General features: G+C 35.0%; 1 protein-coding gene across 1 annotated transcript in view; it reads right to left on the bottom strand.

The window, feature by feature from the left end:
• Positions 1-1018: 1018 nt before the first annotated feature.
• LOC143258062 (tachykinin-like peptides receptor 99D) overlaps positions 1019-15209 on the bottom strand; it is a 62483-nt gene continuing 48292 nt past the window's right edge. The window contains exons 2-5 of the mRNA XM_076517084.1: positions 14408-14623; positions 10301-10451; positions 9080-9276; positions 1019-1442 (exon numbers count right to left, since the gene is read on the bottom strand). Coding sequence (XP_076373199.1) covers positions 1178-1442; positions 9080-9276; positions 10301-10451; positions 14408-14623 — 829 coding nt within the window. The 3' untranslated portion in view covers positions 1019-1177. The remainder of the gene's footprint in view (positions 1443-9079; positions 9277-10300; positions 10452-14407; positions 14624-15209) is intronic.

Raw genomic sequence — 15209 nt, 5'->3', positions numbered from 1 at the left:
TTTATACGTTATTTCTAATTTTTAAGTCCATGTTCTTGTGATTGGAGGAAAACAAAGCCTAGCTGTAAGATGTAGTTCTAAGTCAATGTTTTTGTAACTTATGGAATATTAGGCCTAGCTGAGTTTCAATTTGTTACATCCACGATCTGTATCTTTCAATATGTATTCCAATGTTCATGTACGTTAGTGATCACAGGACCTTTAAGAAATGGTTTGTACTCTGTAAACTACGTGAGAAATACTCTGATGCTTTTACGTGTCCACAAATGTGTCCTATATGCCCTGATTTTGTATGATCCATTACGCAGTTACTTGATTATTTGTATCTTTAGGACTTTGTAAGGATCATAATATAGCAGAATGTTAAGAGTTAATGGTAAAAGAGTAGTTATTTACGTTAACTTTAATTGTGTTACATGGGTTAACACGTATCAACTGTCCTACAGTGTTGACTGTTGGATATGTTACAAAGGTTGTTAACAGTTATCATCTCTTCTGTCGTACTGACAGTTGAGTTTGTTAACACGTATTATTTGTCCTGAGGTATTGACAGGTGGAAGTAATACAAGTGTTAAGAAATATATTCTGTCTCGTGGTGTTGAGCGTTGCGTGTGTTAGTGTTTAACAATATCATCTGTTTTGTTTTATTTACATAAGAATGTGTTACAGGTGTTAACAGTGCCATCTGTCTTGTTTTATTGACAGTTGGATGTTAACAGTAACGCCTGTGTTTGTTATTGAGAATTGATATGGTATAGGTGTGAACACGTATCATATATTTTGTGGTGTTGATGGTTGGATGTGTTACAGGTGTTAACAATATCATGCATGGGGTGATGTCAGTTTCTGTCATGAAAGTCTTTGAGTCCAATTTAAAAATAGTTTTCGTCTTGTTTTAAAATCCACTTATTATTTACTGATCATTGTTTCGATATAATGAAATTCAGACACGCATATTGTACTCTACTCAAGTTATACATTCCAATTTTCGTCTGGTTGTTTCACGTATACAGTAAATATCAGAATCGAAAGGATAATATTTGACAGTGTAGGAACAAACAACTACAGCACGACTAATACAGTAACAGTATGGATAGATAACACAAACGATAATGTTATCCACTGGCCCTTACCACAGTTAGTGCACATTGAAATTATCTGATTACTGTGTTTCAGTTTAAACGTTGGAAAGCCGCTGCACTCTGCGTCCGTATTTTGTAACAAGGAAAGGATTCTTCCAGCTTCTACTGCTGTTGGAAGTCTCTGTGACTGTATGAAGAGGAACATTGATATTGCCGTTGAACGTCACTCGAGTATCAGTAAATGCATCTGAGCAGCTGTAGCGTGTGTACGTTTGGTGGCGCTGCTCGTAAAGATTTACAGCGTTTTCACGTCGTTGGCAAAAACAGAGCATCAGTATTTTCTTAAACCCTTGTCGGAACCTAGAAGTAAAATAAAACCTTTACATAAAGTAACTTAAAATCCATTATAAAACTCACAAATAATGTAAGACAAATAATGAAGTGACAAGAACTACTGTCAGAATCTAAAAATAAAATATAACATTTTCCACGTAAAATAACTTAAACCTTTATAAAAAAAAACTCACAAATAATGTAGGACAGTTAAATAATGAAGTAACAAGAACTACTATCGGAACCTGAAGAGAAAATAGAATATTTTACACATAAAGTAACAGTAACCGCTAGAAAAACTCACAAATAACGTATGACAGCAGCCCTTATCGAAACCTAGAAATAAAACATTTTAGTTGTTTTCTTAGTGCAAAGCTGAACAATGAGCTATATGTACTCTGTCAACCAGGAAAAATCGAATCCCGTATTTTAACGTTGTTGGTGTGTAAACTAACTGCTCACCCACTAGAGGAAAACCATTTAAATAAACAAGGTTAAACCCTGGTTGGAGAACAGAAATAAAATAAACCATCTGTATAATCAACTAATAGAAGCCTTTGTTAAAACCTAGAAATAAAATAAACCATCTGTATAATCAACTAATATAAGCCTTTGTTGAAACCTACAAATAAAATAAACCATCTGCATAATCAACTAATATAAGCCTTTGTTAATACCTGAAATAAAATAAACCATCTGTATAATCAACTAATAGAAACCTTGTTAAAACCTAGAAATAAAATAAACCATCTGTATAATCAACTAATATAAGCCTTTGTTGAAACCTACAAATAAAATAAACCATCTGTATATCAACTAATATAAGCCTTTGTTAATACCATTAAATAAAATAAACCATCTGTATAATCAACTAATAGAAACCTTTGTTAAAACCTAGAAATAAAATAAACCATCTGTATAATCAACTAATATAAGCCTTTGTTGAAACCTACAAATAAAATAAACCATCTGTATAATCAACTAATATAAGCCTTTGTTGAAACCTACAAATAAAATAAACCATCTGCATAATCAACTAATATAAGCCTTTGTTAATACCTGGAAATAAAATAAACCATCTGTATAATCAACTAATAGAAACCTTTGTTAAAACCTAGAAATAAAATAAACCATCTGTATAATCAACTAATATAAGCCTTTGTTGAAATACAAATAAAATAAACCATCTGTATAATCAACTAATATAAGCCTTTGTTAATACCTGGAAATAAAATAAACCACCTGTATAATCAACTAATATAAGCCTTTGTTAAAACCTACAAATAAAATAAACCATCTGTATAATTAAGTAATAGAAACACTTGGAACTTATAGATAAAATAAAACACGTAATCAACTATACTAATCTAGATCTTCAGCTAATTACACGGTTGTTAATGTAATAAAACGTTAACTCCTGTGAATTACAGTTAATTCTCAGTAAAATTCCTTCCTGCATGGAGATTATGATAAAATACAGCATCAGGACTTTTCAATACCTTATGAATTCTGTGTAAGATCTTTCGGTTGATAAAAACATAAAATGGGTGGAATCCATTTGAGTTTCGCATTTTGAAGGAAATACTTAATTATCATGAAAAAACTTTAACACAAAAGACTGATCATGTTGATTTTTCACACAAATCTTTTATTCTGAAACCTAAACCTCGTGTAATTTTCTTTACTCTAGCAAATTTAATGTTTATCGCATATACCCCGACAAACTGTTATTAAACCTAAGGCTACATAATGGGTTTTATGAACTCTACTCGTAGCGATATCGATATTGTTATAAGCCTTCCGATTTACTGCTTAAATACCGAAAGGACTTTAGATAAGATTTTATGTAATAAATTCTGGAAAAAATTTTATGGGAACATAAAAAAAAACAACAGAACTACGTGGGTAGAGAAGGATTTGTTAGAGGGTGAAAAAAAACCAATGTCTGAAAGTTATTTCCTCAGGAAAAAAATGAGACCACGTGATGAAGCCACTATATAAATCAATAAGGTTATTTGTCACGGAAGATTGTCCGCCTGACGGTTGAGTGCTATCATAGGTTTTCATTGACAGTTGTCTGAAAGTAGTGTTAAAACTGATACCCTATTTTTCAAACTTACTCACGTTTTCTCGTCATCGCTCTTTCGGAAATAAAACAAAAAGTATTAAGACTTTAATATCAATAGCATTCGATAGAAATCAAAATATTGAATGAAGGAGGCGCCCTCTCACGGTGTTTTACACTCATTGGATAAGTTTGCATTTAGTCTTGGTGGAGGTTATATAAACAAAAGTAGGGTATACAGTAACAGTAGTGAAATATAGTATATATTCTTTACTTATGTTTCTGAATTCTATATAATTTGTAATAAGAGGTAAAATATATAGTCTACAGTAGTAAGTAAAATACATAGTCTACAGTAGTAGGTAAGAAATGTATACAGCAGTTGGTAAGATATGTTCTCTACAGAACCAGGTTAAATATGTAAGCTGTAGCAACAGGTCAGATATACAGACTACAGTACCAGTGGTAAAATATACAGGATATAGCAATTATGGTGAAATATTTTATCTGAATTCTTCAGTAATAGAAATAAATTAAATAACATCAGTAATATAAGATGGACTTATAAGCATTGTTGTCTTAGTGTGCAGTAGCAGAAGCGGATTTATTACCATTGTTGTTTCAAAGGGTAGTATAAAGTGAATTTATTACCATTGTTGTTTCAATGTCTAGTAACAGAGATGATTTTTATTACCCTTGTTGTTTCAAAGTGTAGTAACAGAGATGATTTTATTACCCTTGTTGTTTCAAAGTGTAGTAACAGAGATGATTTTATTACCCTTGTTGTTTCAAAGTGTAGCAACAGAGATGATTTTATTACCCTTGTTGATTCAAAGTGTAGTAGAAAAGTGAATTTATTACCATTGTTGTTTCAATGTGTAGTAACAGAGATGATTTTATTACCCTTGTTGTTTCAAAGTGTAGTAACAGAGTTGATTTTATTACGCTTGTTCTTTCAAAGTGTAGTAACAGAGTGGATTTTATTACGCTTGTTGTTTCAAAGTGTAGTAACATAGTTGATTTTATTACGCTTGTTGTTTCAAAGTGTAGTAACAGAGTTGATTTTATTACGCTTGTTGTTTCAAAGTGTAGTAACAGAGATGATTTTATTACCCTTGTTGTTTCAAAGTGTAGTAACAGAGATGATTTTATTACCCTTGTTGTTTTGAAGTGTAGTAACAGAGAAGATTTTATTACCCTTGTTGTTTCAAAGTGTTGTATAAAAGTGAATTTATTACCATTGTTGTTTCAATGTGTAGTAACAGAGATGATTTTATTACCCTTGTTGTTTCAAAGTGTAGTAACAGAGATGATTTTATTACCCTTGTTGTTTCAAAGTGTAGTATAAAGTGAATTTATTACCATTGTTGTTTCAATGTGTAGTAACAGAGATGATTTTATTACCCTTGTTGTTTCAAAGTGTAGTAACAGAGTTGATTTTATTACAGTTGTTTCAAAGTGTAGTAACAGAGTTGATTTTATTACGCTTGTTGTTTCAAAGTGTAGTAACAGAGTTGATTTTATTACGCTTGTTGTTTCAAAGTGTAGTATTTTATTACCTGTTGCTCAAAGTGTAGTAACAGAGATGATTTTATTACCCTTGTTGTTTCGAAGTGTAGTAACAGAGATGATTTTATTACCATTGTTGTTTCAAAGGGTAGTATAAAAGTGAATTTATTACCATTGTTGTTTCAATGTCTAGTAACAGAGATGATTTTTATTACCCTTGTTGTTTCAAAGTGTAGTAACAGAGATGATTTTATTACCCTTGTTGTTTCAAAGTGTAGTAACAGAGATGATTTTATTACCCTTGTTGTTTCAAAGTGTAGTAACAGAGTTGATTTTATTACGCTTGTTGTTTCAAAGTGTAGTAACAGAGATGATTTTATTACCCTTGTTGTTTCAAAGTGTAGTAACAGAGATGATTTTATTACCCTTGTTGTTTCGAAAGTGTAACAGAGATGATTTTATTACCCTTGTCGTTTCAAAGTGTAGTATAAAAGTGAATTTATTACCCTTGTTGTTTCAAAGTGTAGTAACAGAGATAATTTTATTACCCTTGTTATCCTTACAAAGTTGTGTGAGTTAACCTTGACTCTATCAGCCACCAGTTGGACGTTCAGCCCTCTAACAACTTACAAAGTTGTGTGAGTTAACCTTGACTCTATCGGCCACCAGTTGGACTTTTTTTTGTTTATCTATGAAGAGTACACAGCTGGACCAGAAATGTAAAACGAGAAGAAATACTTGTAAGTTTAGTGTTAATCGTGACTGAGAAAAACTTCTTAGGGAAATACTGATGATTTCTATGATGATGTAATAAATGTATTTAATCAAAAGGAAAGTTGGTTAGAATTAACGTAAATAAAATAAGTAGCCGAAAATGCCTTGTTATATCTTTAATTAGAAGTACTTAATATTAAATATCATTAATGACTACAAGTAATTTATTTTATCTTCATTCGTTGTCCTGTACATGTAAATATAATGTTATGATCAACCTTTTATGATTTTGTTTCCACATCAAGATAAATCGCCGCACGCCCCTTGCTGGTAGGTGTACCATTACTAGGTAATAGATGTACCAAAACTAACTGATAAATTGTACCAAAACTAGACGGGAGGTGTATCAATATTAGGTAGTAGGTGTACTAAGACTAGCTGATAGGTGTACCAAGACAAGATGGTATATGTGCCAAGACTATTTGGTAGGTGTACCAAAGTGCCATTACTTGATAATAGAAGAATTTCCTTTTTTATTATTCCTTCACATGCGTGGTAACGAACCGTGTGATGATTTTCTTTTCACCTTCTGTCATTTCATTCCGATCACTTAATATAACAAAAAACTTGTTCCAGTTCATACATTCATGACAATATTAATTGTACAAGTTACCCCTTATCTATGCCTAAAAGAACCATACAATAACGTGCTCTTGGCGGTAATATTTCAAATAGACACAGTGCTTCTTCCTCGTGAGTAACCTTAACACACAAGTCATCTAAATTATAATACCGTAATTTCTCGGTTCAATAACATACAATGTACTCTTCTATGCGATTTAGTGGAGCTGAGAATCGAGAAGATAATTAGTTTAGGTTCAGTCGAATCATTCAATAAAATAACAACATTCATTTAACATAAGGAAGTTAAAAAACAAACAAACTAAATATCCAACATCAGATAGCTTTTACCTATCATGTGTAGCTTTGTTAAGTATAGAATGGTGCTCGCTCTAGTGCACGTAGGTTGTATTATATATCATAAAGAGTATATAAATATACAAATACCTTTTTTTATCTTTCACTAAATATACTATTCACCATTTTCTCATCTTTCTAATGACACCTGATGTACGAGGGCTGTTCAAAAAATACGCGGACTGTTTGAATTGCGCGGCTCCAGTTGGTTCCAGGGGAATCCGCTTGGTGTCGCCAGGTTCGCACATATTAGCTGATTACGACGCCATTTCCCGATTGCAGATATCTTCATTTGTGTATGAGCTACGCGGTTTTAAGTGAAGTGCGATTTTTTCGTTTTGCGGATTTCAGAATGAATGACCTGAAGGAGCAACGACTTGCTGCGAAATTTTGTGTTAAACTTGGAAAATCTGCGACTGAAACTTTTGCTATGCTTAACACGGTTTACGGTGATGTTGCTATGAAGCGTACGGCATGTTTCAAGTGGCATGAACGTTTTAAGGATGGTCGACAGTCCATTGAAGATGATGAGCGTCCTGGACGTCCTTCCACGTCAACGGACGACCCACACGCCGACAAAATCAACACCCTGGTGCGGGCAAATCAACGTCTGGCTGTCAGGGAGCTTGCTGAAGAGTGTGGGATATCAGTTGATTCTTGTTACGAGATTTTGACCGAAAAATTGAAGATGCACCGCGTTGCTGCGAAATTTGTGCCTCAGAACTCGTGAGTTTTTGGCCAAACACTCGATCACTGTTCTTCCCCACCCCCACTCACCTGACCTTGCTTCTTGCGATTTTTTCTTGTTCCCCAAACTCAAAAGACCCTTGAAAAGAAGAAGATTTGAAACGATTCCCGAGATTAAGGCAAATGCGACGAAGGAGCTGGAGGACATTACAAAAGAAGCGTACCAGGACTGTTTCAACAAGTGGAAACACCGTTGGGATAAGTGTGTGCGTTGGGGAGGAGAGTACTTTGAAGGGGTCCCAGGCCTGTAACTTCTAAATAAAGTACATTTTGTTTTATGACGTCAGTCCGCGTATTTTTTGAACAGACCTCATACTTTATTACACCGAATGTGTTTTATTACACCCGACCGCACGCTCGGAGCTGATAACATAACCTCAGATTTTTAGGTTCCTCGCAACTGATACAACGTTTCTGTGACCATCACATAATTAAAGCATTGTGTTAGGTTCAATGTACGTTTAATTGTTTCAACATTTTAAGTTTAGGTTTTGTTATCTTTTCAGAAGTCTATACTTGACAGGAAACCTTAGGAGTCGAATAAATCTAAGAATAACGTCTTTTCGACTTTCTTGAAGATCACACTTAATATAGGATGACGTTAGGAACTCATTCGCCGCCGTTTGATGAGTTAGGTGTAATTAAGAAGTTACAATAAACAGCCACAGTGTCCCAAACTCGTATGTCACAAAAGATATTTGGTTTTGAAACGTGATTGTATTTGTCTCACAAGTCTATCATTAGATACTTGACGAAAACTATGAATATCAAACCTACCATCAGGAACCATCACGTAGTAAAGCTACATAACTAAAACTATGAATATCAAACCTACCATCAGGAACCATCACGTAGTAAAGCTACATAACTAAAACTATGAATATCAAACCTACCATCAGGAACCATCACGTCGTGAAGCTACATAACTAAAACTATGAATATCAAACCCACCGTCTGAAACCATCACGTAGTAAAGCTACATAACTAAAACTATGAATATCAAACCTACCATCAGAAACCATCACGTCGTAAAGCTACGTAACTAAAGCTATGAATATCAAACCTACCATCAGAAACCATCAAGTCGTGAAGCTACGTAACTAAAGCTATGAATATCAAACCTACCATCAGGAACCATCACGTAGTAAAGCTACGTAACTAAAACTATGAATATCAAACCTACCATCAGGAACCATCACGTCGTAAAGCTACGTAACTAAAACTATGAATACCAAACCTACCATCAGGAACCATCACGTCGTGAAGCTACATAACTAAAACTATGAATATCAAACCTACCATCAGGAACCATCACGTAGTAAAGCTACGTAACTAAAACTATGAATATCAAAGCTACCATCAGGAACCATCACGTCGTAAAGCTACATAACTAAAACTATGAATATCAAACCTACCATCAGGAACCAGCACGTCGTGAACCTAGATCTGATTACAAATTGTTTTTGTGAATCTTGTGAGATTTTGTTTTTTGGAAAAAAAACAACAACATTATTTAGCCTAGCACCTCATACTAGGTTGTTATTATATAACTTACATGATTCTAAAACTCTCAAAATATTTTTTTTTTATTTACCGAACAACTGGTGTTTGGTAAAGTAATAATACCACTAGAGAGCGGCAGTGTCGTTACCTGCTGTTCATCCAACAGTAGATAATAGGGTTGTACATGGAGTTCGACATGGCGAGCCAGTAGATGCCAAGATAGATGTGTTGAACGTTCTTGTAACTTATTATTTCTCTGTGGTGATGAGCCAGGAGGAAGTAGATGTGGTAAGGAAGCCAACATACAGCGAAGATGAATACTACGACAATCATCATCTTCACAATCTGTTAATACATTAAACTGTACAGTAGTATCTTAACAAGATATTAAACTGTACATTATTATTTTAACAACACATTATATATAATACAGTAGTACCTTAACAACACATTAAACTGTACAGTAGTATCTTAACAAGACATTAAACTGTACATTATTATTTTAACAACACATTATATATAATACAGTAGTACCTTAACAAAACATTATATGATTTGTTTGTTTTGAATTTCGCGCAAAGCTACTCGAGAGCTATCTGCACCAGCCGTCCCTAATTCAGCAGTGTAAGACTAGAGGGAGCTAGTCATCATCAATGTACTATATGGATTTATATTTCTTTATTCCAGTAACATATAAAATACATGAACGTATTTGAATGAACTTATGAAAACGTTGATGACCGAAGAAAACTGAAACCAAATTGTTATATAAGGTACCGGAGTTTGAGCCTTATTCTTTTGGTTCTCTTGTTGTTTTTTGTAGTTAAGAGCGAATATAAAAAAAAAGGACTATCTATGCTATGTTCACCACTCGTTATAAGTCCTCAGATTTGTCGCTGGTCACTGTGGGGCCAGTCTTGCTCATTTATTATACCTTTTATGACGAATAAATTTGTGTCTGAAATTGAACTATATTACATCAACATATCTCTCAACAATGTTTTAGTTATATTAACATATCTTTTAGCCATTGTCTTCTGTTGAAGTTATTTCTGGGCCTATGATAGATTGGTCATAAGCTTATTATGAATTATATATTTTCAAATCAAATCTAACAATTACGTTTATTGTCCTAAATTATTGAATATTCTGTAAGTAAAACACAAAGCTAATTTTTACTAATACCTTAATGTCTACAACCATTCTTTTTTTACTAGCATCATAATAATCCTTCACTGAAACCCGTCTTATTTTTACAATACAGGTCGTGTACGTATCCTCTTATCCTCACCGTATTCGTATCCTGTCTTATTCTAAGCAACCTTAATGTTCAAGAAACAAATCTTCTTTAATATGATACAAAACTCACCTTTCTCTTCGATTTGATGGCTTCCATCTGTGTGGGTGTACATTCGCCTATACTTTCGCTACCCCAGAGCTCCTGGCCAACACGAAAATACGTAAATGTCATTGACGTAATGGGCAAAATGTAAGCCAGAACCAGGATCATTACGTTGTAACTGTAAGAACCAAACTTACATGTCATATAACGTTTGTAGCTAATGTATGTAACATCAACAGTGAGTACAGAATTATCATTAGCGTGAATATATCAATGTTCAGTGTAAACCTGTCTGGTATGAACGTGGTTACCATAACCCTAAGTTACAAACAGTTACAATAATTTTGCATACACCATCATCACATAACGTAAATAGGGAAAGCGTAAAACCGGTCAACATAGTATTCTATTTGTATTAAGACTTTTTTTAGCTAGGCGATCACTACGTGCTTGTTAAGCCTTCTTCAGATGCAAGACGTTTCCATTAAGTTAAAAGAATGTCTTGATAGTCCAGATAAACTAATTAGCACAAATGCGAGTACGCCTTTTAAAGGCTTGAAACGTTACTTACAACATTATATGTATTATTATTACACAGCTCAAACATATATGATATAGAAAAGTTACTTTAGTTTGAAGTACATCAACACCGTATATTTTCAACGTTTCCAGCACACACAAAGTAACATTAACACTGTCTACATAAGCACCGTACATTTTAAACGTATTCAGCACACACAAAGTCACTTTAATCTTTATTGCATCAGCACCGTACAAAGCTTATGTTTCGGTTGATCACTTTCCAGTACATAAAACAAAACAAAATCAATAAATATCTGCACGTTACATTCCTCGTTTCTTCATATATTTGGATAATCGTCTATTCTAAAGGAAGAAAAATTTGTTAAGGTCAAAACTACACAATGAGTATCGAAACCCACTTTTTAATACTATAAATCTTAAGACGTGCCCCTGAGCTTCTGGAGGGTAATGAGGTGTTGTTGTCAGATTACTCGATGTTTGTTCTGCAGTATTGGAAGCCCAAGAATATGATCTACCCTATCTTCAACAGGTATAAAAGTAGAATACGTTAGGCTTAACTCTCATAAAATGTGTTCACTTATGTAAAGGTTGTACGTAAAGAACACGAAAGCTATATTAGGAAAAGTACAGATTATCCTATATGACTATTATATTTCACAAAGCAGTCAGACAGCTCTTTTGTAATAACTCATATATTCCTCTTTAACATGTAAATGTTCGAAGAAATATTCACCTTGTGAAAGTTTCCACGGTACTCAGAGGGGTGTTCCATTTGAAAACTCTGTGATGTAATAATATGATTATTTTTATTACCCTAAAAAGCTTTTAAGCAACACATCTTGAACATGTATTTGCCCACGTTAAAGTCTGAGAGGACTAATAGTAGAGAAGGTTCTGTGAGAGGACTAACTGTAAGGACGTTTCTGTGAGAGGACTAACTGTAAGTACGTTTCTGTCAGAGGACTAACTGTAAGAACGTTTCCCTGAGAGAACTAACTGTAAGAACGTTTCCCTGAGAGAACTAACTGTAAGGACGTTTCTGTGAGAAGACTAACTGTAAGGACGTTTCTGTGAAAGGACTAACTGTAAGGACGTCTCTGTGAGAGGACTAACTGTAAGAACGTTTCTGTGAGAGGACTAACTGTAAGCACGTCTCTGTGAGAGGACTGTAACGTCTCTGTGAGAGGACTAACTGTAAGGACGTCTCTGTGAGAGGACTAACTGTAAGGACATTTCGTGAAAGGACTAACTGTAGACGTTTCGTGAGAAGACTAACTGTAAGGACGTTTCTGTGAGAAGACTGTAAGACGTTTCTGTGAGGACTAACTGTAAGGACGTCTCCGTGAGAAGACTAACTGTAAGGACGTCTCTGTGAGAGGACTAACTGTAAGGATATTTCTGTGAGAGGACTAACTGTAAGGACGTTTCTGTGAGAAGACTGTAAGGACGTTTCTGAGAAGACTAACTGTAAGACGTTTCTGTGAGAGGACTAACTGTAAGGACGTCTCTGTGAGAAGGGACGTTTCTGTGAAAGGACTGTAAGGACGTTTCTGTGAGAAGACTAACTGTAAGGACGTCTCTGTGAGAGGACTGTAAGAGAAGACTAACTGTAAGAACGTTTCTGTGAAAGGACTAACTGTAAGGACGTTTCTGTGAGAAGACTAACTGTAAGGACGTTTCTGTGAGAAGACTAACTGTAAGGACGTTTCTGTGAGAACTGTAAGAACGTTTCTGTGAGACTAACTGTAAGGACGTTTCTGTGAGAGGACTAACTGTAAGAACGTTTCTGTGAGAGGACTAACTGTAAGGACGTCTCTGTGAGAGGACTAACTGTAAGGACGTCTCTGTGAGAGGACTAACTGTAAGAACGTTTCTGTGAGAGGACTAACTGTAAGAACGTTTCTGTGAGAGGACTAACTGTAAGGACGTCTCTGTGAGAAGACTAACTGTAACGACGTTTCTGTGAGAGGACTAACTGTAAGGACGTTTCTGTGAGAGGACTAACTGTAAGGACGTCTCTGTGAGAGGACTAACTGTAAGGACGTCTCTGTGAGAGGACTAACTGTAAGGACGTTTCTGTGAGAGGACTAACTGTAAGAACGTTTCCCTGAGAGAACTAACTGTAAGAACGTTTCCCGAGAGAACTAACTGTAAGGACGTTTCTGTGAGAAGACTAACTGTAAGGACGTTTCTGTGAAAGGACTAACTGTAAGGACGTCTCTGTGAGAGGACTAACTGTAAGGACATTTCTGTGAAAGGACTAACTGTAAGGACGTTTCTGTGAGAAGACTAACTGTAAGGACGTTTCTGTGAGAAGACTAACTGTAAGGACGTTTCTGTGAGAGACTAACTGTAAGGACGTTCCGTGAGAAGACTAACTGTAAGAACGTTTCTGTGAGAGGACTAACTGTAAGAACGTTTCTGTGAGAGGACTAACTGTAAGGACGTCTCTGTGAGAAGACTAACTGTAAGGACGTCTCTGTGAGAGGACTAACTGTAAGAACGTTTCTGTGAGAGGACTAACTGTAACGACGTCTCTGTAAGAGGACTAACTGTAAGGACGTTTCTGTGAGAGGACTAACTGTAAGGACGTCTCTGTGAGAGGACTAACTGTAAGGACGTCTCTGTGAGAGGACTAACTGTAAGGACGTTTCTGTGAGAAGACTAACTGTAAGGACGTTTGTGTGAGAGGACTAACTGTAAGGACGTCTTGTGAGAAGACTAACTGTAAGGACGTCTCTGTGAGAAGACTAACTGTAAGGACGTTTCTGTGAGAGACTAACTGTAAGGACGTTTCTGTGAGAAGACTAACTGTAAGGACGTTTCTGTGAGAGGAGTAACTGTAAGAACGTTTCTGTGAGAGGACTAACTGTAAGGACGTCTTTGTGAGAAGACTAACTGTAAGAACGTTTCTGTGAGAGGACTAACTGTAAGGACGTCTCTGTGAGAGGACTAACTGTAAGGACGTCTTTGTGAGAAGACTAACTGTAAGGACATTTCTGTGAGAGGACTAACTGTAAGAACGTTTCTGTGAGAGGAGTGACTGTAAGGACGTCTTTGTGAGAGGACTAACTGTAAGGACGTCTTTGTGAGAAGACTAACTGTAAGGACGTCTCTGTGAGAAGACTAACTGTAAGGACGTCTTTGTGAGAGGACTAACTGTAGAGAAGTCAGTGAGACAGGTTGAGAAAATGAAAAAAACTTGCGAAGATTTCGTATCATATTTTGATATTTAATGTATTTATAGTTTGTTTCTGTAAATAATTCACGTCTTTTCACGTTTTCATATTTTATTTAACTAATCGGTTTTGTCTCGTATCACACGTGACCTTAAAAATTAGAGACATGGTGGTCACAACTTAGGACAGATAACATGTAGTTTGTTTATTTGTTTCATTGATCATGCCTGATAGAAGAGAGTGGGACTATATTGAAACAAAGGGTGCTATGAGTTATGTAGAGGTACAAATAAAACCTGTTTATAACATCAATTAATAAAGTGTTTATAGGTCCATTTCTACAGAGATTTTGGGTTATTAACACGAGTATATTGTCATGTAAGAAAGCATCAATGAAACGTTCTAAACCTACATGTATTCTGTGTAACTTTGCGTGGTGGGTCCATCTGGCCAGACCATGTAACATATAACTCGATAATCTCCATTAGAGTACTCTTCCTTCATGGTAGTTGAATAGAGAATGTTTGGTAGAGACAAAACACTGCTGGCAAGCCATATCCACAGGGTGATGTTGAGGGTTGTGACACGGGACATCCGCGGCTTTAATGGATGCATGATGGCCATATACCTGCAAAACATTTACATTTGTGTCGTAAAATATATTATTTATAAATATAATGTGCTAATAAAAGTTCGTATGCTAACCTTCAGATTACTTATGCAAATATCAGGGTGAAATTAATAAGAGTTTATTATTGATAGAGATGAATGATTTATCTTATCGACCAAACAAAATAACAGAATGTAAAAACTAAATATTTATAAAAGTGGAAAGAGCAAATCTAAATATGAGAACATAGCTTCAGTTTAAAAGTACAACGAAAGAGCAAATCTAAATATGTGAACATAGCTTCAGTTTAAAAGTACAACGAAAGAGCAAATCTAAATATGAGAACATAGCTTCAGTTTAAAAGTGCAACGAAAGAGCAAATCTAAATATGAGAACATAGCTTCAGTTTAAAAGTGCAACGAAAGAGGAAATCTAAATATGAGAACATAGCTTCATTTTAAAAAAGAGTACAACGAAAGAGCAAATCTAAATATGAGAACATAGCTTCATTTTAAAAGTACAACGAAAGAGCAAATCTAAATATGAGAACATAGCTTCAGTTTAAAAGTACAACGAAAGAGCAAATCTAAATATGAGAACATAG

The sequence above is a fragment of the Tachypleus tridentatus genome, chromosome 7, assembly GCF_004210375.1.
Source record: "Tachypleus tridentatus isolate NWPU-2018 chromosome 7, ASM421037v1, whole genome shotgun sequence".
In the NCBI taxonomy this organism is placed as follows: Eukaryota; Metazoa; Arthropoda; class Merostomata; order Xiphosura; family Limulidae; genus Tachypleus; species Tachypleus tridentatus.
Note: the sequence above shows the minus strand (reverse complement) of the source record. Positions and strands in the feature narration are given on the sequence as shown.